At 37.1% G+C, this 23,301-nt stretch overlaps 1 protein-coding gene across 1 annotated transcript in view; it reads right to left on the bottom strand.

The window, feature by feature from the left end:
- DPYD (dihydropyrimidine dehydrogenase) overlaps positions 1-23,301 on the bottom strand; it is an 806,753-nt gene that overhangs the window by 17,844 nt on the left and 765,608 nt on the right. The window contains exon 21 of the mRNA XM_029948659.1: positions 8,648-8,791. Within this exon, the coding sequence (XP_029804519.1) occupies positions 8,648-8,791 (144 nt within the window). The remainder of the gene's footprint in view (positions 1-8,647; positions 8,792-23,301) is intronic.

Below are 23,301 nucleotides of genomic sequence, written 5' to 3'. Positions count from 1 at the left end.
CTTCTGCCCAATTTTTAACTGGGTTATTTGTTTTTTGGGTGTTGGGTTTGGTAAGTTCTTTATAGATTTTGGATACTAACTCTTTATCAGATATGTCATTTCCAAATATCTTCTCCCATTTCCAGAGGCTGCCTTCTAGTTTTAATTGTTTCTTTTGCTGTGTAGAAGCTTTATATCTTGAAGAAGTCCCAATAGTTTATTTTTGCTTTTGTTTCCCTTGCCTCAGGAACCATAGCTAGTAAGAAGTTGCTATGGCCATGTCAAAAAGTTACTGCCTATGTTCTCTTCTAGGATTTTGATGGTTTCACATTGAGGTCTCCGATTCATTTTGAATTTATTCTTTTACATATGATGTAAGAAAGTGGTGCAGTTTCATTCTTCTGCATATTGCTTTTCAGTTTTCCCCACACCATCTGTTGAATAGACGGTCTCTTTTTCCATTGCATATTCTTTCCTGGTTTGTTGAAGATTAATTGACCATATAGTTGTGGGTCCATTTCTGGGTTTCCTATTCTGTTCTGTCGTTCTGTGTGTCTGTCTTTGTGCCAGTAGCATACTGTTCTGATCACTATAGCTTTGTAATAGAGTTTGAAGTCTGGAATCATGATGCCTCCAGCTATGTTTTTCTTTTTCAAGATTGCTTTGGCTATTTAGGGTCTTTTGTGGTTTTATACAGATTTTATGATTGTTTGTACTAGCTCTGAGAAAAATGCTGGTGGTATTTTGATAGGGATTGCATTAAATGTGTAGATTGCTTTGGTTAATATAGACATTTTAATAATATTTGTTCTTTCAATCCACGGCCATGGAATGTTTTTCCACTTCTTTGTGTCATCTTCAATTTCTTTCATCACTGTTTTATAGTTTTCATAGTAAAGATCTTTTACCTATTTGGTTAGGTTTATTCCTAGGTATCCATGGTTTTTGGTACAATTATAAATGGGATTTATTCCTTGATTTCTCTTTCTGCTGCTTTATTATTGGTGTATAGAATTGCAAAGTTTTCTGTACACTGATTTAATATCCTGTGACTTTACTGAATTTATGTTTCAGTTTTTGTAATTTTTTTGTGGAATCTTTTGAGTTTTCTATATAGAGTATCATGTTATCTGCAAACAGTGAAGCTTTGACTTCTTCCCTGATGATTTAGATGCCTCTTACATCTTTTTGTTGTTTGATTGCTGAGGCTAGGACTTCTGGTACTATGTTAAATAACAGTGGTGAGAGTGAACATGCCTGTCTTGTTCCTGTCCATAGAGGAAAAGCTCAGTTTCTCCCCACTGAGGAAATTAGCTGTGGGTTTCTCATATGTTCCCTTTATTATGTTGAGGTATGTCCCCTTTAACTCTACTTTGTTGAGGGTTTTTACCATGAATGTTTTACTTTATCAACTGCTTTTTCTACATCTATTGAAAGAATCATATGGCTCCTATCCTTTATTTTATTAATGTGGTATATCACATTGATTGATTTGTGAATGTCAAACCAGTCTTGCAGCCTAGGAATAAATCCTACTTGATCATGGTGAATGATTCTTTTAATGTATTGTTGGATTCAAGTTTCTCATATTTTATTGAGAATATTTATATCCATGTTCATAAGGGATTTTGGCCTATAGTTCTCTTTTTTAATAGAGCCTTTGGTTTTCATATGAGGGTAATGATGGCTTCACAGAATGAATTTGGAAGTTTTCTTGCATTTCTATATTTTGGAATAGTCTGGGAATAATAGGTATTAACTCTTCTTTAATTCACCCATGAAGCCATCTGGACCTAGACTTTTGTTTATCGGAAGATATTTGGTTACTGATTCAATTTCTTTCCTGATTATTGATCTATTCAAGTTTTTTATTTCTTCCTATTTCAGTTTTGGTAGTTTTTATGATTTTAGAAATTTATCCAATTTCTTCCAGAGAATATGGAATACAAACAATTATAAGAGAATATTATTCTCTTATATGTTTGTATTTCTGGGATATTGTTTGTTATCTCTCCTCTCTCATTTGTGATTTTTATTTATTTGGATCATTTCCCTTTTCTTTTCGATAAGCCTGGTTTAGGGGGTTTATCACTTTCAAAGAACTGGCTCCTGGTTTCATTGATACGTTATATCAATGTTATATTGTTTTTATACTTTCTATATCATTTATTTCTGTTCTAATATTCATTATTTCCCTCCTTCTCATGGATTTAAGCTTCACTTGCTGTTCTTTTTTCTACCTCTTCTAGGTGTAAGGTTAGGTTGTTTATTTGAGATTTTTCTTGCCTTTTGATGCATTACTTGAGGTATTGCTATATTCTTCCGTCTTAGGACCACTTTTGCTGCAACCCTAAGTTTTTGGACTATCATGTTTTCATTTTTCATTTGTTTCCATGTATTTTTTAATTTCTTCTTTGATTTCATGGTTGACCCATTCAATGTTTGGTAGGATGTTGTTTAACCTCCATGTGTTTGAGGGCTTTCCAATTTTTTCTTGTGATTGATTTCAAGTTTCATAGTGTTATGCTCAGAAAATATGTACGGTATGATTTAAATTTTTTGTACTTATTGAGGCCTTATTTGTGACCTAGTATGTGATATATTATGGAGAATGTCCCTGTGCACTTGAAAAGAATGTGCACTCTGCTGCTTTAGTATGGAATGTTCTGAATATAGCTGTTTGGTCCATCTGGTATCTGTGTGTCATTCAAAGCCATGGTTTCCTTGTTGATTTTCTGCTCAGATGATATGTTCATTGATGTTACTTGAGTATTAAAATCCTCTACTATTATTGTATTATTATCAATGAGTTATTTTATATTTGTTATTAATTGGTTTATATATTTGGGTATTTCTTTTTTTTAATGCTTTATTTATTTTTGAGAGAGAGAGAGAGAGAGAGAAACTGCATGAGCAGGGGAGGGTCAGAGAAAGGCAGACACAATATGAAGACTGGCTCCAAGCTCTGAGATGTCAGCACAGAGCCTGACACGGGGCTTGAACCCACGACCAGTGAGATCATGACCTGAGTTGAAGCTGGATGCTTAACCGACAGAGCGACCCAGGTGCCCCTATATTTGGGTATTTCTAAGTTGGAGGCATAAATGTTTACGATTATTAGATTTTTCTTATTGGAATAGTTCCCTTCTTCATCTCTTGTTATAGTCATTGGTTTAAAATTTAGTTTGTCTGAAAGAAGTATTGCTACTCTGACTTTCTTTTGATATCCATTTGCATGATAAATGTTTCTCCATCCCCACATTCAATCTGCTGTTGTCTTTAGGTGTAAAGTGAGTCTATGTAGGCAGCAGACCCCTATCTATTCTGATACCCTATGTCTTTTGATTGGAGTGTTTAGTCCATTAGTACATTCAGAGTAATTAATGATAGATATGTATTAAGTGCCATTTTATTACCTGTTTTCATTGTTTCTGGAGACTTCTTCTGCTCCTTTCTTGTCTTTGCACTTTTGGCTTCCCCTTTAATATTTCTTGCAGGTGTGGTTTAGTGGGCACCAACTCCCTTAGTTTTTGTTTGTTAGGGAAGCTCTCCATATCTCCTATTCTGAATGATAACCTTACTAAATAGAGTATTCCTGTCTGCAGATTTGTCTCCTTCAGCATGTTGAATATATATGCATCTCCCTTCTGGCCTACCGAGTTTCTACAGAGAGATCTGCTTTTAACCTTATTTGTCTTCCCTTGTAAGTTAGGGACTTCTTTTGTCTTGTTTCTTTCAGGATTTTTCCTTTATTGCTATATTTTGCAAATTTAATTACAATATATGTCTTGGTGTTTCCTGCTTTTGTTGACTTTGATGATAGCTTTCTGTGCCTCTTGTATCTGGATGTCTGTTTCTTTCCTCAGATTAGGGAAGTCTGCAGCTACTCTTTCCTCAAATAAGTTTTCTGCCCCCTTCTCTCTCTCTTTTTCTTCTGGGACTCCTATGACATGAATGTTACTATGTTTGATGGAGTCACTGAGTTCCCCAAGTCTGGTCTTGTGTTCCATAATTTTTTTCTCTTTTTTTTGTTCAGCTTCATTATTTTCCATTATTTTGTCTTCTATGCCACTTATTTGTTCCTCTTCTTCTTCTATCCTTGTGTTTACTGCATCCAGTTTATTACAAATTTCAGTTATTGCATTTTTCATTTCTGAATAATTGTTTTTTTAACTCTTTTATCTGTGTGGTAAGGGCCTTTCTGATGTCTTCTATTCTTTTCTCAGACCCAGTGAGTATCCATATAATTGTTTCCTTAAATTCTCCATCAGGCATATTACTTATATCTATTTTGATTAGATCCCTGGCCATGACCTTTTCTTGTTCTTTCTTTTGGGATGAATTCCTCCACCTTGGCATTTTGTTTAAATCTCTGCCTTCTTCTCTGTGTAAGAAAAGACTGTTATGTTTCTTGCTTTTGAGAGTAATGGCTTTATGAAGAAGTCCTACAGTATCCAGGGCCTGGCACCTCATGGACTGTCTCTGGTGTGTGCTGCCTGCGCTCTGCTGTTGTGTTTTGGCTGCTCTGTCCTTCAGATCAGTCATCTGTAGAGGTTCTCCTTGCCTGCAGTGGGCAGTGTTTGGTCCTTGGCCAGAGTGTGGCCTGTTTTAACTAGGTACACTCTGGTCTGCTTGTTAAATGAAACCTGATACTACTTCCACTAGAACTGAGGCCCTGTAGAACTCTGGTTGGGAGACCCGGTGTGGCCAGGGGTTTCTACTGGGCCCATGGCCCTGGGACTGAGACAAAGCTGACCGAGAAGGGCGGTACTGGCGGCACATGGGGGAGAGGGACCTGATGTAAGCAGGTTAGGCAGCCAATGTTGGCATTGTGCAGTGTACTACAGGTGGTTCTGTGTTTATACTGGTGCCAGTCGGCTCCTTTGTTCCCAGAGATGAGTCTGCATGCTTGCTGCTCTCAGGGAAGTACTGTGAGAGGAGCGAGTAATCCCCCTCTCTGTGTGTCCCAGGTGTTTCTCGGATCGCTATTTCCATGATGTCTGCTTGCAGGTTGTTAACCTGCCTTCTCTCCAGGCATGGTGCCCTTGGGGCTCTAATAGGTTACTTTCAAAAAGTTAATAAGTTTATATTATAAAATACTATGAAAACGTTATTTTGATATAAAAGTGTTATATAAATTATTGTGAAATTTTTGTGTAAAATATAAGAATATTCCATGTGTATTTTAAGATATTATATTTATATATAAGAAGAACTAGGGTTTTATAAATCTTAATAATGATTAAGTAAGGTTGTAGGTAATTTTTATATTAATCTTTGTGATTTAACATTAGAAAAAATAGTAAACAGGGCCACCTGGGTGGCTCAGTCGGTTAAGCGTTCGACTTCGGCTCAGGTCATGATTTCACAGTTTGTGGGTTCGAGCCCTGCATTGGGCTCTGTGCTGACAGCTAGCTCAGAACCTGGAGCCTGTCTTCAGATTCTGTGTCTGCCTCTCTCTGACCCTCCCCTGCTTATGCTGTCTCTCTCTCTAAAATAAATTTAAAAAAAGAAAGAAAGAAAAGAAAAAAACTAGACAAATGAAACTGTAGAACGTTGGAAGGAGGAGTTAACCCTCTTTGCCCAGTAGTCTCATTTTCAGATCTCCTACTTGATATTTTCCCCAAATCAAGTGATTCAGACTACAACTGTGACAAAACCCATGTATTTAAAATTCCTTTACTAAGTATTCTCATTATTTCATATTGATGATCTTCATCTGTCATGATCTATCTCTAGGTATATTCCACACATTTTCTAGAATGGATCCAAAGTTTTGTAGTTCCTATTATAAGTCAATCTTTGGAAAGACACACACATACATATATAATATAATGGCTCTAGAAGTCAGGAGTCATCTGAAACTGGGGATCTCTCTGTATCTTCCTTCTTCCTCTGAAACATATGCTCCCCCCATAGTATAGGAAGCCTTCTAGAAAGCAAGATAAAGTGAGATGTCATTATTTGAATAAATGTAATTCCTCACTTTCCAAAGAGACGGTTGCTTTTATAACTAGTGAAAATGCTACTCTCAAGAAAACAAACAAAAAACCAACGCACAATTGTCAGCTACCATTATGGTTTTTAAAAAATGTTTATTCATTTATTTTTGAGAGAGAGAGAGCAGGGAAGGGGCAGAGAGAGAAGGCAAGAAAATCCTAAGCAGGTAAGCAGGCTCCATAATGAGTGTGGGAGCTTAATCTTACAACCGTGAGATCATGACTTGAGACAACATCATGAGTTGGACACTTAACCAACTGAGCCACTCAGGCACCCCACCATTATGTTAATTGAAAGGGCACACATCTTCCTAGAAATGACAACAGGTAGAATGGGTAGGATAGCCTGAGGAGAAGCCCAGGCAGTGGAAAAATCCACTGGATATTGGGAAAATCTACCATAGCAGTCCTTTAATACATGAGCATTATTATGATCTTAGATGCTGGGGAGATGGTGTCTACCATGTCTTAAAGCTTCTGTAATGTAACACCAGGGATACTTTTATGTGGATAACCTAAAACAAAGAAACTTAGGAGAGGAACAGAAACCTATACTATTTTTAATATTACTCCTTATCCCTCCAGGACACTAAAAAATGTTTACTTACTTTCCTGACTTCACATTTCTTTGGTTTATTTAATTCTGCTGAGTTTTATATTTTATTTGGATTAGTGATTGATCAGCTTGAATTCAACTATAATAGGTTTTTTTTCTCTGTTCTGTTTTTGTCTTGCTTCTATTCCCTGAAGGAATAGAAGACTAGAAAAGGTCAAGATGTTTTCATAATCACCTTGTACTTCCTTTCTTTCAAATATAAATAATATATTTCTTTTGATTTTTTATACATAAGAAACAGATGAGATCTTACATTTAATTCAAATTAATTTAGAAGAGAGACAGAAGTGGGACAATTTTCACTTAACCCCAAATCATAGAATAATCGTAGCTAAACATGGGGAGGGGAAGGCTTGTGAAGAGCTGAAGGATCTGGTCTTCTCTTTATCATCAGTGTCCAGTTCATTCTTTTAGTAGCACACAAATAATGTAAAGGAAACAGCTGGAGAGACTCTATGGGGATATTTTGCTGTTAAAAGTCCCAAGTGTTCACTTTATCTGGAATTATGGTAGTGAAGTGCTGGTAGAATTTGTGTTCAGGTACTTCTGTATTTCCTTTCAGAATTTTGAATCACCAAAATTTTGCAACAGCAAGTATAAACCACACTGTGTTTGTCATAGGACACATTTTTTTTTTCTCTCTCTCAGAGGTAGAGGGAATTTTTAAGGGCTCCAATTCTCAGCTGGCAACTAAAGTTGAGTTTCTGGGAGGTTCCCCTGAGAGGTCCTAAGAGCAAGCTTTTCAGCTGAAGCCTCAAACAAAATGGAAATGTAGGAGTTACATTGTCACTAAATATGGAAGAAAAGTTTCCGTAACTGAAACCACATTCAGTGATGGTGATTTCAGAGGGAATGTGGTCCCGTAACTCCTATAACACTCTCTTTTCTTTCATTAAGACAATTCCAGGGGTGCCTGGGTGGCTCAGTCGGTTAAGCGTCTGGCTTCGGCTCAGGTCATGATCTCATGGTTGGTGGGTTTGAGCCCTGTGTCAGGTTCTGTGCTGACAGTTAGCTCAGAGCCTGGAGCCTGTCTTCGGGTTCTGTGTCTCCCTCTCTCTCTGACCCTACCCTGCTCACGCTGTCTCTGTCTTTCAAAAAATAAATAAAAAACATTAAAAAAAGACAGTTCCATCTTGGACAAGGTGGGCAGGCAGGAAGGAAGTGTGGTATGACAGGGTAATCTCTGGAGTGATGGACATCTTGTATCTCAACTGTTGTGGTTGAAAAAGGAATCTACATGTGTGGTGGAAACACACAGAAGTAAACACACTGATGCACACATACGGACATGCACACACCAATAAGAAATTAAAAAATTTGAATCAGATCAGTAGATTTTATCTGTGTCATTATCCTTGTTGTGATATTTGCAACATGTTACCATTGTGGAAACTGAAGACCTTTCTGTATTATTTCTTGTGACTATAGTATGTGATATATAGTATAGTATCTGCCTCTCTCTCAAGAAGTTAAAAGCTGCATTTTGTTCTTTCTGTCTAATCTGTTCTCTGCTAAGAATTCCTTGTGCCATGCAAGATAGGGTCCAAAACTTGGCAGTTTCCAAAAGGAAAGCACACAAATATACCCAGAATTTCACCTCAATGATAATTCTTGCTATTACCAAGAAAATAATCTCTTGAGACCCCAATTTCTACAGGCTTTCCAGAGATTAAACTAGACAAAGTTTGTCCAAATTGATATTATGTTGCATATTAATCATTTAGTTGTACTGTATGACTAACATATATCTCTTGGATTTAACTGTAAATGGGGATAATTTTAAAATGACTGTGATAAGACAAAGAATTCACCTTAATATTTCCTGGCCCATGTAACATACAGAAATATCCATGAAACACATATGGGATGACAAGATTCTAAAAAGTATAAAATGTACAAACAAAAGAGGTTTTTGTTTTCTATCACCATAGGTAAATTTTTGAAAACTTTCAGTATATTTTTAAACAAAATAAGTGAATCATTTAAACAGTAGGTAAACACTTGAGCTATACTGTATATTTAATTAGTGTGCGTGTGTGTGTGTAAATTTTACCTTGATGGTAGGAATAGGCTTTTTGGGGATGAAAGGCTTTCTCTCAAGTGGTGGAAAAGATGCATTTTGTTCTTTCTGTCTAATCTTGTTCTCTGCTATGATTTCCTTGCGCTGCTCAAGGTAAGGTCCAAAACTTGGCAGTTTCTAAAAGGAAAACATGCAAATAAGAAAGAGTATTAGCTCAGGAAAGAGAAAAATGTGAGAATATTAACATATAAATATTATCAACAAACAAATGTGTGTTTTGAGATTGTTTCTTATATACTGTAAAAAGGTCGTCATTTATTTGTCACTAGTCTTCCAGGTATCAGATTCCACTAATTACTAAAAAAAAAACTCAAGCGCAGAACACCTTTACCAAGTATATATGTATTTAATATACAAATGTTAATTAAAATACATTGCTAAATGGAATAAAGTTCACAATGGTAAGCCAAATTCATTCACTTAAAACAATAGCTATTAGTTAGACCATTTGTTTGGTTCATATAGACAGAAGGTAAAACCTATTGATGCTTTTTTCTTCTTCATCAGGTTTTTAGCACAATATAGACACAGCCATAGTCCCTGACAAATGCTTTTGTCAATAGCAAAGGTACTTTGCCAAAGTTCTAATCTGTATCTCTATTTTATTGTGTTCAAATCCTTACTACATCTCTTTAAAGGCTGTAACTAATGTTGATTGCAATTTATTGGAATAGCTGAAAAAATGGTAAAAATATTGATTTCTCCATACAGAAAATACATTTTATTTTGCATGAAGGAGGCAAAAAATAGAAATGACAGGCAGAGGAAATATCAGAGTGCTTAAACAAAGTCTATCAGTATTCAAAATCACATCATGGATCTTTAAATCTCAAGGTTATTCAACTGTACTTTACAGAGTTCATTTAGAAAGATACCTGGGTGTCATGGAAAAATGCTAAGTGGTTTCAAGTTAACACAAATATGCCCTCATACTATTCATTAGCCCACAATTATTTCCTCTCCACTTCTGTCCTTCTCCTCTTCTAGAACCTTTGATCTTCACTTTTACCGACACACAATGCTGGTGATAGACACCACTGAATTCCAAATGTTCTGTGTCCGCCTGGAACCTGGAATTGCTAGGTGTCTTTTCTAAGACTGTAAAAATACTCTTTTTCCCCACCCCCACTCCCCTTTTCTCACTTACAAAATAAAGTCCATTTATCTAGCTGATGGAGGCTTGGAAAACTACAGCACTCCAAGGTCATCTTGATTTCTGACCTAGCAAATACTTTGGTGAAAAATCACACTTGTTTTGAAACACTGGCCTCCACTTGCCAGGTTGCATAATGCCTCAGGAAAATGAGCTCTCCAGTTCTTTAGAGATGTTAGTAGGGTAGGTAAACTAAGACATGTTCCAATTCAGCCAAACTGCCACTGAAAATTTGTAGCAGCAGAACATATTTATGCGGCAATATCTAGGATTGTTACTTCCATTATCAATTTGCTATAATTATGTCAAGTCAAGCAAATGGAAGTAATGCTATGAGTGCCAAATTAACACAATTAAATTAAAACTATATACTTTATCATTATACCTCAATGCTTTCCTAAATTACAACATTTAATGACTTCAGAAATATGAAAGAATATGAAGGGACAGAATATACTGCATCTATTTAACCATGAAATATGTGATGGCATCTTGTTAGAAAGCATAAAATAAATGACCATAAAACAAATTCACAACATTTATCACATATATAAGCCATTTTAATGTAGAAAAGAAAATGTTTGTTTGAAATGTCCTCTTATGAAATGACTTTTTCCTGGGGCAGAAGAGGTGTCAGGGATTATACTTGATGCCAAAGAAATGCTTCTGGGGTTCTGATAACACCTCATAAGGTGGTAAACACATGTCCACATGAAATAGTTTAAAAACTTTTTTTAATGTTTATTTATTTTAGAGAGAGAGAGAGTGAGAGAGAGGGGAAACAAAGTGCAAGTGGCGGAGGAGTGAGAGAGACACACACACACACACACACACACACACACACACACACACACACAGAATCAGAAGCAGGCGCCAGGCTCTGAGCTGTCAGCACAGAGCCTGACCGGGGGCTCAAACTCACAGACCGTGAGATCATGACCTGAGCTGAAGTCAGATGCCTAAACGACTGAGCCACTCAGGAGCCTCAACATGGCATAGTTCTTGTTGGACTACCACTCTGGACTATCACTTGGATTCAATAGTATCTAATTCCATCTAAGAGTTTTAGACGTGTTATTCAAAAGAAATCATTCCTGGAACTTTTTTGATCTATTTTCTTTTACCATAAACGAGAGGAGATTTTTTCCTCCATTTGTATTATTTTTTATCCAAAGGGAGAGAAATAAAGTAGTTAAATTTAAACTGTGATAGTTTCAAATTGTTCCAATGATGATGATAATAATAATAATAATAATAATAATAACAATAATAATAATATTTGAAAATCCCTTGGTGCTGAACAGAACACAGCCTGAGTAAACATCTATCAGCCTGATATTTTCTATAATTTTTTTTGCAGTGGTTGACCGCATTTGCCATGTTTAAATTATGTTGCCTTTCTCTAGTTAACAGGGCTATGATTATAACCTGCTGTTCTTTTATAATTAGTCCTAAGGAGAGGCTCTCAATTTAACATAAAGATTCCTATAGAATTGTCTTTGTGTGTTAGTTAGAAGAATCAATAGAAAAAAGGAAAACTGTTGCCAATTCTTTCTCTAAATTGAAAGCACGCCCACACATGACATCAGTGACTGCCCCCTCAGCCTTCCATAATTCATCTCCAAGTCAAATCGGTCCATTTGTGCGTGGTTTCTTGCTGCTATATGGAAATCCTAGAAGCGAGGTATAGTACCAACTTCCACAATATCAAGGCTGCCATAGTGATTTTTGCTTTCTGCAAATTAGTACAAAAAAGTTTAGTGCTTTAAAAAAATTACTTTGGGATGTATTATTATGCCTCTACCATAGCTGGGTACTGAGCATTTTAAAAGTTAAGCTTTCTGAAAATACAAAAGATCCATTCTATGCTGCACCAGATGACCACCTTTACGTATACTACCTTTCGGCATACCTTTGTGCTCTGATCTGGCCAGAAAACCAACCAAACAAACAAAAGCCAGCAAAAGGCAAAATAAAACTCTTAAGAAACAGTGAAGGTGAATGCATAGTTGGCCACTGTGTATGTGCGCAATCAGTGATGATTAATAAAGCATTTATTTCAAATCTCTGCCCGAACATACAGTTAATTGATTTCCTATCGCAGGAGGAGAGGCAGCCGGGCCTGACAGAGAGCCAGCAGCAGGGGCTTTCCCCTTCAGTCACTATTTTCTCACAGAAAAAGTTGTAGCCCGCGGTAACCCAAAGTGAGAGGTTTGGAGCGTCATGCTATATTTCTTAAACAAAGAAAAAACTTCTTTAGGACTCTCAAAAGCTGCTTTGTAACTGATGAACTGAACAAAGCTCAGAAATGGTGTGATTTTTGTTTCAATACTTTCTCCAAGGATTCATCACTGATGTATTTGTTCTCACCAGAAAAGCTAAATCCTACTCATTTAAAGATAACAGTATCTCACAAGAAAACTGTCTCTATCCAGATATAAACAGCATTACATTGCCGATAGAAAAGTGACAACATAATGAATCAACAAAGATATCTTAAGCCAGCAAAGCTTTAAGGTAAAGAAGTCTATTTGGATTATAATTTATTCATGGATCAATCTAAAGGTAATTGAGCATATTATGAAGTAGAAAAGGGTTCTTCTAATAGAAGCAGGTACTGGTATCTTTCAGTTTAAATTGTATAATTTTTATGAGAATGGCAGCAAGTCGGCTAATAGCACTGGTGTATAGTACTATAATGGATCAGCTCTATTTTCCTAATTGTACTGTCTTATCTGATTGGAAACAATAACAGCACGATAAGTAATTACTTTGATATCCAAATGGTAATAAATTAAAAGATAAAAGGATTTCAGATTTATACTGAGTGGAATATACATATGTATGTATACATACATACATATATATACACACACACATACCATATACTAAGTACTATATATATATCACATTCAGTATAAACCTGAAATTCAAATATATATGTGTATATATGTATATATTATATATTTGTGAAGTTTTTTGTGGATGTATGCAAATGTATACACTGAGGGACTAAGAGATAAGTTAAATGTAAAAGATATACGCTTCACAACTACCTAAGAATAGACTTTTTTTTTTTTTACAAAAGAACACGTTCACATATGACTTAGTTACATATATTTTTCCATTTATTCAACAAATACAATGTCAAATGCCGGCTCTGGACCAGGAACACTCCTATACTACATTAAAGGTTCAAGGTTCAATAATTTCCATATGTACACTTATCATTGTTAGTAATTTTATAAGTACCTCTTGTCATTCCTGACAGGCTAGTGTCAGATTGAATTACTTATTAAGTATTCCTGGTTATTGTAATTATCTAAAGGAATGATATACCAAATGTTTTTTCTTGGAAAACTGATTGATCTCAATCAAATGGCCATTAATTGGAGAGAAAAAGGAAGAAAATATAACTTCAAAGAGTTAATCTTAAAAAGAAAAATCTCAGGAAGGCAATGGAATACTTTTTAGATACTTAAAATATAAAATTTGGAGAAGAACTGCTGGGAGCATGGATTCTCTGAGTGTGTTTCTTAAATACCTGAATTTCAACCACTGTGAGCTCAGCATGGTGCAGGTGCGGGGCACTGGCTGAGAAGTCTCTGTTCTGTTCTGTCCGGATCAGTTTCTTTTCTTCTTTCCTTCTCTCAATCATAAGACTAATCAATTGCTTACATTTGACCCTGATTTTTATTTCAAAGTTTGTTTTAGCATGGCTTGAAGTCAGAAACTCATATTTCTCCCATGAGTAACTGGCATGTAGGACTTAATCGCTGATATAACAGTAAGCAAGTTTTCATGACATTATCAAATTTGGACAGTGGAAAACAACAAGCAGACAAAGAGAAAAGGACCATCTACATATTATCATAATACTACATGGTACCCGATGGTGTAAATGAGGACACTGAAGGTGGGTGGACATGCAAGGCATATGAAATTAATAAAGCATAACTATTAGTTTAATCCAAAATTTAAGAGTGCAACTTTTGATAAACTATCTGAGGTCTGAATCAGTCAAAAGCGATGATAGTTCATGCTTCTTAGTGAAAGTAGAAAGCCAACATTTGCATAGTGCTTAGGGAACTGATTTAGAAGTCAAATTTGCATTAAAATCACGGTTTTACACTCATTAGCTGTGTGACTATGAGCCAATTACTTAACCATTCTGCTACTAATTTTCCTTATCAATGAAATGAGAACGACAGTATCTCACACACGATGTCAGTATAAGCATGAAATGGAATAATATTTATAAAGTGCATGCCTGCCAATTTATTCCCATAAGCCTTAACTGCTTATATTGCATTGTGTACCATGCTCTGTATTTCCATGTTGGCTCATACATCCCCTCTACTGGGGAAGCCCCTGCCAGTCTTTTTCATCTGCTACATGCCTATTTGGCATTGTAGTCTCAGCTTGGTTTTCAGAGCATCTAAGTAATCTCCTTAACTGACACCCCCAACCCCCTGCCCTACAGTGTTAGGGGCCCCTCACAGTGCTCCAGAACACTCTGGGCAACCTTACTCCTGCACCTGCTGCATTTTCTGCCTTATCGCGATTGGCCTACGCCTCCATTGTCCCCACTTGAGGTCCTAGAGAGTTAGTTTTTGATCCAGCACATAATAGGTATACAATATGTTTTGAAACTTAACCAATGAATGAATGAATATCTTGAATGTATTTTTGAAATGTCAGACAACCTGAAACAATGACTTTCAGAAAGAAATTATATATATAGGATCATGTAATATTAAAATTATATGAAGTAGAACATACCTTGTGTTCGACAGCTGTGATTCATAAACTCAAAGACATTTATAAAGTGCCAGACCTTGAAAGGTATCTATAAAAGACAATCTGTGACCTTAAAAGGCCGATAGTTAGTAACACTCCCAGTGCCCTGAGCCCGGGGCTGAGGCAGAGGTGACACAGGATGCTAGACGTGCAGTGATAATGTGTACCTAACCCAGGCTGAGGGGTCAGAGCTTTTCTAGAAGAGATGACATCTGAGCTAAGTTCTGAAGGATAGGCTGGCAAATGGTGAAGACAGAGGTGTGAGGGTCAGGAAAGGGGAAGAAACTCCTCCAGGTGGGAGAAACACCGGAGGGAGAAGCGGCCCACTTTGGAAGGGGTCCTAGAGAGCCAGCAGACTGCTAACCCTGCGCTCTCTGTTTAGTAAGATAAGAGGGCGAGGTGCTTCCTCTGTGAAGGGGGAGCAGAGCACATTCTGTTGTGAGGAGATAACATCAGCATGAAAGTCAATCAAGAGAAGAAAATCTAACATTAAGGGAATGCTAACAGAGGATGAAGGAGGTAAGACCTGCTTTTGGCCATGTGCTGTGCAGGTGCTGGGGCCACAGAGACAAGTAGGAGGTGGTTCTTTTTAAAAGCAGTTTATGGCCTTGGGAAGAAGACTGACTCATAGTCTTTGAAAGTGAGGTGAGAAAGTTATTATTTTCCCCTGAAATATTTAAATGAGGCCTATCAGCTTCCTCTGCAGCAATAAACTTCACCGTTCAAAGCAGTAACTTAAATTAAAAAAAAAATGTTTATTTATTTTTGACAGAGACAGACAGAGAGCGAGCAGAGGAGGGGCAGAGAGAGAGGGAGACACAGAATCTGAAGCAGGCTCCAGGCTCTGAGCTGTCAGCACAGAGCCCCATGTGGGGCTCAAACCCACAAACTGTGAGATCTTGACCTGAGCCCAAGTTGGAGGCTTAACTGCTTAACTGAGTGATCCACCCAGGCGCCCCAAAGCCATAACTTTTACAATAGTACCTTTAGCTTGGAGTTTGGGAGATTATGCCCTGTGGCATGATTTAGGAGAAACGAAAACAAAGAAATGGCCAAACCACTATGCATAAGGAATGCAGAATTTTGAAGCAGGGGGAGAAGAGAGATGAGAAGGGGGAAAAAAGAAGCAAAAAGAAAAGGAAGAGGGAGGGACAGAAAGGAAGCAGAGCCTGATGGTATGAGGGCTGGAGGACTTTTATAAAGAGGAAGAGCTAATATTCAATTTCAAGCTGTTTGTGTTGCTGCAATTGAAATTCTCCTCTCCAACCCTTAAAACTTAAATCAGTCTCCTACATACTTATATGCCTTAGAGAGAAATTTGGAAGAAAATCAGCAAAAATAGGCTTGAGTTTCATGGTTGGGTTGGCATATAGCTCAAAGAATAGGAACCAACAAGAAGTAAGATTGAAGGAGATGCAGAATTCAATGAGAGGGGGAATTTATAGCCGGAAGTGACCTAGAGAACATAATCTCCAGGGATTTTGTAGCAATTTCCAGAAGGACGAAACTGGGTGATTTCAGCTGACATCTGGGTTCTGTAGGTAGTTTTAAGGGAGAAGAGGATAAGTAGAGGAAGAGATGCACAAACAGTTTGATGCAACCCTGATCCAAATGAACAATTAATTCCAGCTAAGAGGTTCAGGAAGACTTTCTAGTGAAGGAGGAATTTAAACTGTGGTGAAAGATTATAAAAGGGAGAAACAGTATGTAGTGCTGGAAAGAGATGAGAGAGATAAACGAATGGATGAGTAAAAGCGTGAAAGTTTAAAAAAAACACAGAATGAGCTCATTCTAATAAAGCTAAAATACGGCATGTGACTGGGGAATAGCAGTGAAGAGAGCTGGGAAATCTATGCAGGGCTCTGAGTTCTGGGCAAAGCAGTTTGGATGTTTGTTCTTTAGGATGTAGGGAAATACTGGATCGTTGAAAGTATGTGTCAGTCCCTATGGTGACAGAACGAAGGGTGGTTTGCGGGAGGATATTTGTGGCAGAGAGAAGATAATGATCCAGAATGTTGGGAGATGGGATTCTGGCAGAAGCCGTAAAGTATAGATGACCTATAACATTCTGTTTGGTTTTGTTTTAAGAGTCTATGGTATTCTGGAAAATAGAGAACAAATAATGACCATGCACCCTACCCCAACAGTCCAACAGTGGTCTTTACTCCCACAATGCCCTCCGACTGCTTCATCCCTTCTCTGACAGTGACTTCTGCCAAAGCCACCCAGCTGTCATTCTTTCTGACCCAGAACCCTTCTCGGACAGACCCCTCTCTCTACCTCTTTGCAGCTCTTCTTTCCTCAAATGGCCCCTCCTCTCTCACCATCCCTTGCTCAGTCAGAATCTCAAACACTTTCAAAAATCACATAAGGACTTGTGTTAACTGGTGGCTGCATAATCTGTGAGCTGCAAAAGAGTTTTGCTTCTCAGTCAAAATGCACATGAAATAATGTTGGTGGGAAAACTGGGAAGGGTTAAATAGGCCCTCTGGAGGATGCTTGCTTTTATTCTGTAGAAAAGATGAAGTGGGGAGAAGACTTGGGGAAAATCAACTTCCTCAACAACAGCTGTAATGAGAGGTGATTAAAAGTTCTATGAAGGAAGGAATTGCATTGCCATCACCATCTTCATCAAAATCAGCACATTTATTGATCACTGCTCTACATCAGGCCCTTTGCAAAGCACATGAGTACATTATCGGTTCTTTATTGCAACCCTGTGGGGTGCGTATTGCTCTTGTCCCATTTTACAGATGAGAAAACAGTTACAGAAAGGCTAAGCAACTTGTTCCAATTCTCACCACTAATAAATGGCATTGCTTAGATGGCTCAGTCAGTGGGACGACTCTTGACTTTGGCTTACGTCATGATCTCAGGGTGGCAGGAATGAGCGCTGTTTTGGACTCCTCGCTAAGTGTGAGCTCTCTCCCTCTGCTGCTCTCCCCATCTCTCTCTCCTCTCCCTCTCTAAAAATAAATAAATTGAGAAAAAAATGGCAGAGCCAGGATTCAAATCCCTGTCTGCCAGATGCCCAGACCCTCTGCTGTGCTGTCACTCACGTTTCTTTATCATCCTTACAAAGCTTTGTATAAGACAAGTATTTACTATATCTTTGATGGATATAAATAGGCATACTACACATATAATACTTTCCTTGAAATCTGTGCTTCCTGTTTTTTCCCATTCCACAAACCCATGAAGAGAAAAATGTTTCACATGGTAGATACCATTTAAAAAAAATGCTGAACACACACGATGCAAAATATCTGTGTTAGTTCAGTTCTGTTTATTATTGGCCTCAAGTTTAATGAGCTCAAGTTAATACAGGTGAAAGGCCAGAGTGTTACATGCGGCAGTTAATGAAATACCATAGAGCTGCTGAGAAAATGATTAGCAGCCAAATGTGAATTTAATATACTTCATTCTCCAGAAGCAGTGCCCCATGGGAGGCATCTTTCTGGGGGAGGTAATACTGAAAATAGCACTTCAGAGTTAGGAGATGGAGCTCTGATCTTAGTCCTGATAATCTGCTTGTTTTGTGACCTGTGGGACCTAGGACTCTTCTGAGCCTCAGTTTCCTCATCTGTAAAATGAGGGGATTGGACCAGATCATTTATAGGGTCCTTCCAGTGACATGTTTTGTTCTGTTTTCCAGCTCACAGCTAGAAATCCTCAGGGTTTATGACCAGGTGGTATCGCATTCACAGTCTTATTCACGTCACATCCACAGTCGGTGGATGAAATATTGGACTAAGTCACGAATTATAACTCTTTGCCTCCTATTTATAGAACAAGCTGAGTCTTTTTAAGCTGTAAAATATGAATGTTTATCAAATTCCCAAAGTTGGGTGAGTTCATGAACTATTTGAGGCTTTACTGGTGGAAGGTACAACCACAAATATCTTCACTATCTTCTCATTGTGAAATAATAAAATCTGTATAGATGATTACAATAAATAAAATAGTTTTAAAATGAAGACTATTATAATTTGTATAAATCAAAGAGTCTATACAGATCACAATTAATGCTTCACTGTAATTATCTTTACATAATTTGGTTTGGTTACAACTCACCGAAGGCACTTCCTATGCAAAACCAATCACATTCATATTAGAAGTGGAGATTAGTGATGTCAGACATGAAATTGCCAAGACAGTAAGAATAAATCATAAGCACATGCGTGGTATTATTTAGTATGGAAAGTTGCAGGATGTTGGAAGAAAATTAATCTTTCTACTAAACGACTGCAAATACAGAACGATCACTGGTCTTCAGGTGCAGAGATTAACACACTTGGTCTCTAAGACAAGTCACTCACCCTATGTGGGCCTCAGTTTTCATCTGTGTAAAATGGGGACAACAATGACCATTCTGCCTACTTGTTCTTCATAACAACTGTTTGAAATAGGAAGGTACTAATAGATTATTAAAATACTTTTACTATTTTGAAAACTATAAAGCAGTATAGAACCTAAATGTTATTTTATTATTGTGAACATAATTTGTATTTATGTATGATTTTTTTACATCTTTACAAAGTTAGGAAGCAATGAGTATTCTGCATTATTAAGATGTCACAAAATACTGATCTCATATGAAGAAAGACTTCCTAAGCTATAGTCCTTCCAATGCCTTAGGAAGACTTGGATGAAATAATTTGCCTTGGAAATTGACCTTCAAAATGCTACTACTTTCATGGCTAAATATTGCATAGAATGTCAAGGGCAAAAACCAAGGAGGGAAAATGGAATAAAAATTACTTCATACAACGGGATGAAAGCAAAGGAAAACAGAAAAGTGGGGTGATGAAAATGGGACTGCTATAAATATGATAAAAGCATTCAGGATTCAGGCTATATTTGGAGCAAGAGTAGAAGATTAATCAGTCTTTTCCATATTTATTCACTATGATACTTGAGATTTTCCTACACAGAAACACCAGGATGACTGCTTTAAGCCTTTTTACCTGAAAGGTAAAATACCACATTTTGATCCAATCAAAAACCCTATTAGGAGTTACTTTCAGGACACATTGGAAAAAATGATTATCATTTTAAAAGTTAAGTTTTAGGTTTCAGTGCTAAAAGGAGATTTATATTGGAGAGAAAAGTAAAGGAAGTACAAGTTTCTAGTTGAAAGAATTTTCTAAGATAATTAATTACCATACTAGTAGTATTTAATATGGGAAAGAATCTTTTATATGTGTGGCAAAGCACTCCATAAACAATAGCTTCTGCATGCTGACATGGGGACACTAGCAAACATCTGGAAGAAAATATTCTTATCTGTATACACCTAGGTCACTGCCTCACAGATTTTGGATTTCCCTCTCTATTTCGTCTTCATTACTTTCTAAACTATAGTAATGTTATTTGTACATTCTCTTATTTTTCTGAGGATATCATAAACATTTTGAGGACAGGATACTTTTTCAACCTGTTTTATCTTTCCCTTACTTCTTTATACACAGTTGGCCTTAATTAAATATTTGATGAATGAATGAAGCATTAACATCAACCAAAAAGCTATGCTGACAAGAAATTTCTGCTAATCTCATTGGGGTCACAGCTTAATGCTGACACTTTGCATAAAATAAATGTTCAGAAAGGTTATCTTGAGGGGCACCTGGATGACTCAGTTGATTAAATGTCTGACTCTTGATTTTAGTTCAAGTCATGGTCTCACAGTTGTGGGATTGAACCCACATCAGGATCTGTGCTAAGAATGAAATTTTCTTGGGATTCTCTCTCTCTGTCCCTCCTCTGCTCATGTGCTTTCTCTCTAAATAAATAAATAAATAAACAAACAAACAAATAAACAAGTAAATAAAAAGGAAATATTCTCTCTATGCACAATGCTTGGCAAGAATGAGAGTACTCTAATGCTTAACAACCAAACAAGTAATATTTGGCCTCACCCATAATATTACATAAACCAAACCCCCATAATAACACTTACTTCAAATTTTAACAACATCCTATAGATGAACAGCATTTGTTGTAGTAAGATATTGTTAGGTACATTCGCAACAAAATTACCTTGAATTCAAAGGCTTAGGGCACAACACATATAATTTCTATGTATTTTCCTGGTTCTCTTAACGTGTTCTGCCAGGAAAATAATAATGACCAACTATTTCACTCTCCTGTTCATAAAAATCACACAACAAAAACAAACAAAAACTAGAATATCAACCAAAAAATTTTTAGGATATAGATCTTAAAAAGGTATCATTTTATTAAAAATATCATTTATTGAACTAGGCAATTGTATTAAATCAAATGTTAAGCTTCAGGAAACAATGATTCACTTGATTTTTGTGGGCTTTACGTAGGCCCTAGGGTCATGTAGTCTATGCTACTGGTCTTTAGACCGCCTGCTCTTGACTGCCATAGCCTATAATAAAGATAAGCCTCATGTTTGGCAATGGCTAATACAAAATGAAAACAGTTGTCAAAGAAACCAGCCAATAGGCTTGGAGCAAAATAATCAGTACATAGTTTTCTGAGCATCATCAGACATCAATCAGTTGCTCAATATCACATGTCCCAAGAAGCATCAGAACCAAAGTCTAAAACTAAATAACATAGTTATAGTACCTACCCTTTTAGAAATTATTTTTGTATATTATCTGACTTAATTTCCACAATACAGAATTATTATAATATTGATGAAACCTGAGGCCCACAAATGTGGCAAGCATACAAGGCCCAGTTCCATTTAACAGTAATGACAGAGCAAACTCAAACCTAGGCCTCTCACCTCCAAACCTGGTACCTTCTCCTCTACATTGACTGGCCACGTCCTTTCTGAGCTGTTTGGCTGTTTGTCCTTTCTGAGCCGTTCAAATATCATGGAAGATTATTGTATGGCTTTTGGTGCTTTAGAAGGAGATACCAAGGGAAAAGATCTAATAAAATGTGTTCTTATGAAAGACTCATTCTATGTGGTAAGCACTGAAGACATAAAAGGGGGCAACAAAGATATGATCCCTATCCTCAGGGAGTTCACAGTAGTTTGTGAGGTAATGGGACTAAACATAAATAAATAATTCTATAAACATATTTAACATCGATCACAATTTTCATTGATACATATTTATCTGCTCATTTAAGGTCAAATCCTCTCAGATGACAACCTCTAACCTTTTCTTGTACTCACCAAGCCCCGTCTTTGCCCATGTTTAACCCAATCATCCAGTCGTTCCATATTTACACTTGAAAACTGAAGATCACTGCAGAATATGATTGCTCCCTGCCCCAACTTCATAACTATAATCTCAAGTGAGCACGCAATAGTGCCAACAAGCCTTGCTGTGTTACTGCTGTCACTCCTCAGCTTTCTCACACATTATGGGTAAAAATACTGAATTAATTTTTCTATTCTAAATTTTATAAATCCCCCCCATCCATGCTGTCATCATTCATCTTTTCTTCTGTTGTGATGGGAAGTGTCCTGGTTCTTTCAAAGGATCCACTGAGAGCTCTGGATTGCATACGTCTGACCATTCTTTAGTTTTCATCTCTGACCACCCCATGATTCACTCTCATTTTCTTATTTTTTCTGTTCACACACAAACATGCTCCAAACCCTCTCGTCCTAAAGACAAACACACAAAACAAGACAACTCTTTGTCTCTGCAGCCACTTCCAGGTGTTATCCTTTACCTATTTCCCTCCCAGGCTCTCAGGCACTGCTGACAGTTTCTGCTCTTCCACCCTCACCACCTATCAGCTCCTCAGTTATTCTTCCCAGAGATTTGTCCTCTTTTCCCAGCCACACAAATGCCGTGGCAATGGGGCAAACAACCTTTATTTGCAAATCTTATGGCCACACTTTTGCGGTCATTTTACTTTATCTCTCAGTAGCATTCAACCTGGACCCCTCCCTCCTTCTTAAAATACTATCCTACTTTTTCCCCCCTACATCACTTCTACATCTCCTTTACCAGGTTGGAACATCCAAGGCTCAGTCTTAAGACACTCTTTTTTCTCTTCTGTCAGCATACCCTTTCCAAATGATTTGATCTTGTCTTATGGCTTTAAATATCATTTAAGCTATGGCTTTCACATTTATAGCTCCAGTTCTGTTCTTTATACTGAGCTCCAGACTCTTACATCCAGTGACTTAATTAACCCATTTAATTAACTGTTGAAAAGCAATCTCACACTTAACATGCCTTAAGTAGATCCCTTGTTATTTCACTCCAAATATATCCCCAATCTTCCCTATTTTAGTTTACAGAATGACTGCTTGACCCATTTGTTCAGGTCAAAAATCTAGGGCTATTCTGGATTCATTTTTTCCTCTTCTCTTCACCTCTAGATACAATCCTTGAGCACAATTCACTCCACTCTCAACATACTACTTAAATCTCTCCACTTCCCACCATCCCTACTGATATGGCTCTAGACCAGGGCCCCACCATCTCTCACCAGGAACACTGCAGTAGCCCCCTAACTAATCTGAACTACTTTGTCTTTTGACTTGCTATAATGTACTCTCCACATGGTAGCCAGAGCAATTACCTTAAATAGAAATGAGAACATGTCATTCCTCTGCTTAAAATTCTCCAATGATTTCCCAATGTACTTAAAATAAAATCCAAAAGCTTTGCAATGACTGCAGGCTTATGTGGCTCCTGCCTACCTCTTTAATTTTATTTTTTACCAC

Source organism: Suricata suricatta, chromosome 8 (genome assembly GCF_006229205.1).
Source record: "Suricata suricatta isolate VVHF042 chromosome 8, meerkat_22Aug2017_6uvM2_HiC, whole genome shotgun sequence".
Classification (NCBI taxonomy): Eukaryota; Metazoa; Chordata; class Mammalia; order Carnivora; family Herpestidae; genus Suricata; species Suricata suricatta.
The sequence above is the reverse complement of the archived record's forward strand: the minus strand, read 5'-3'. Positions and strand labels throughout refer to the sequence as shown.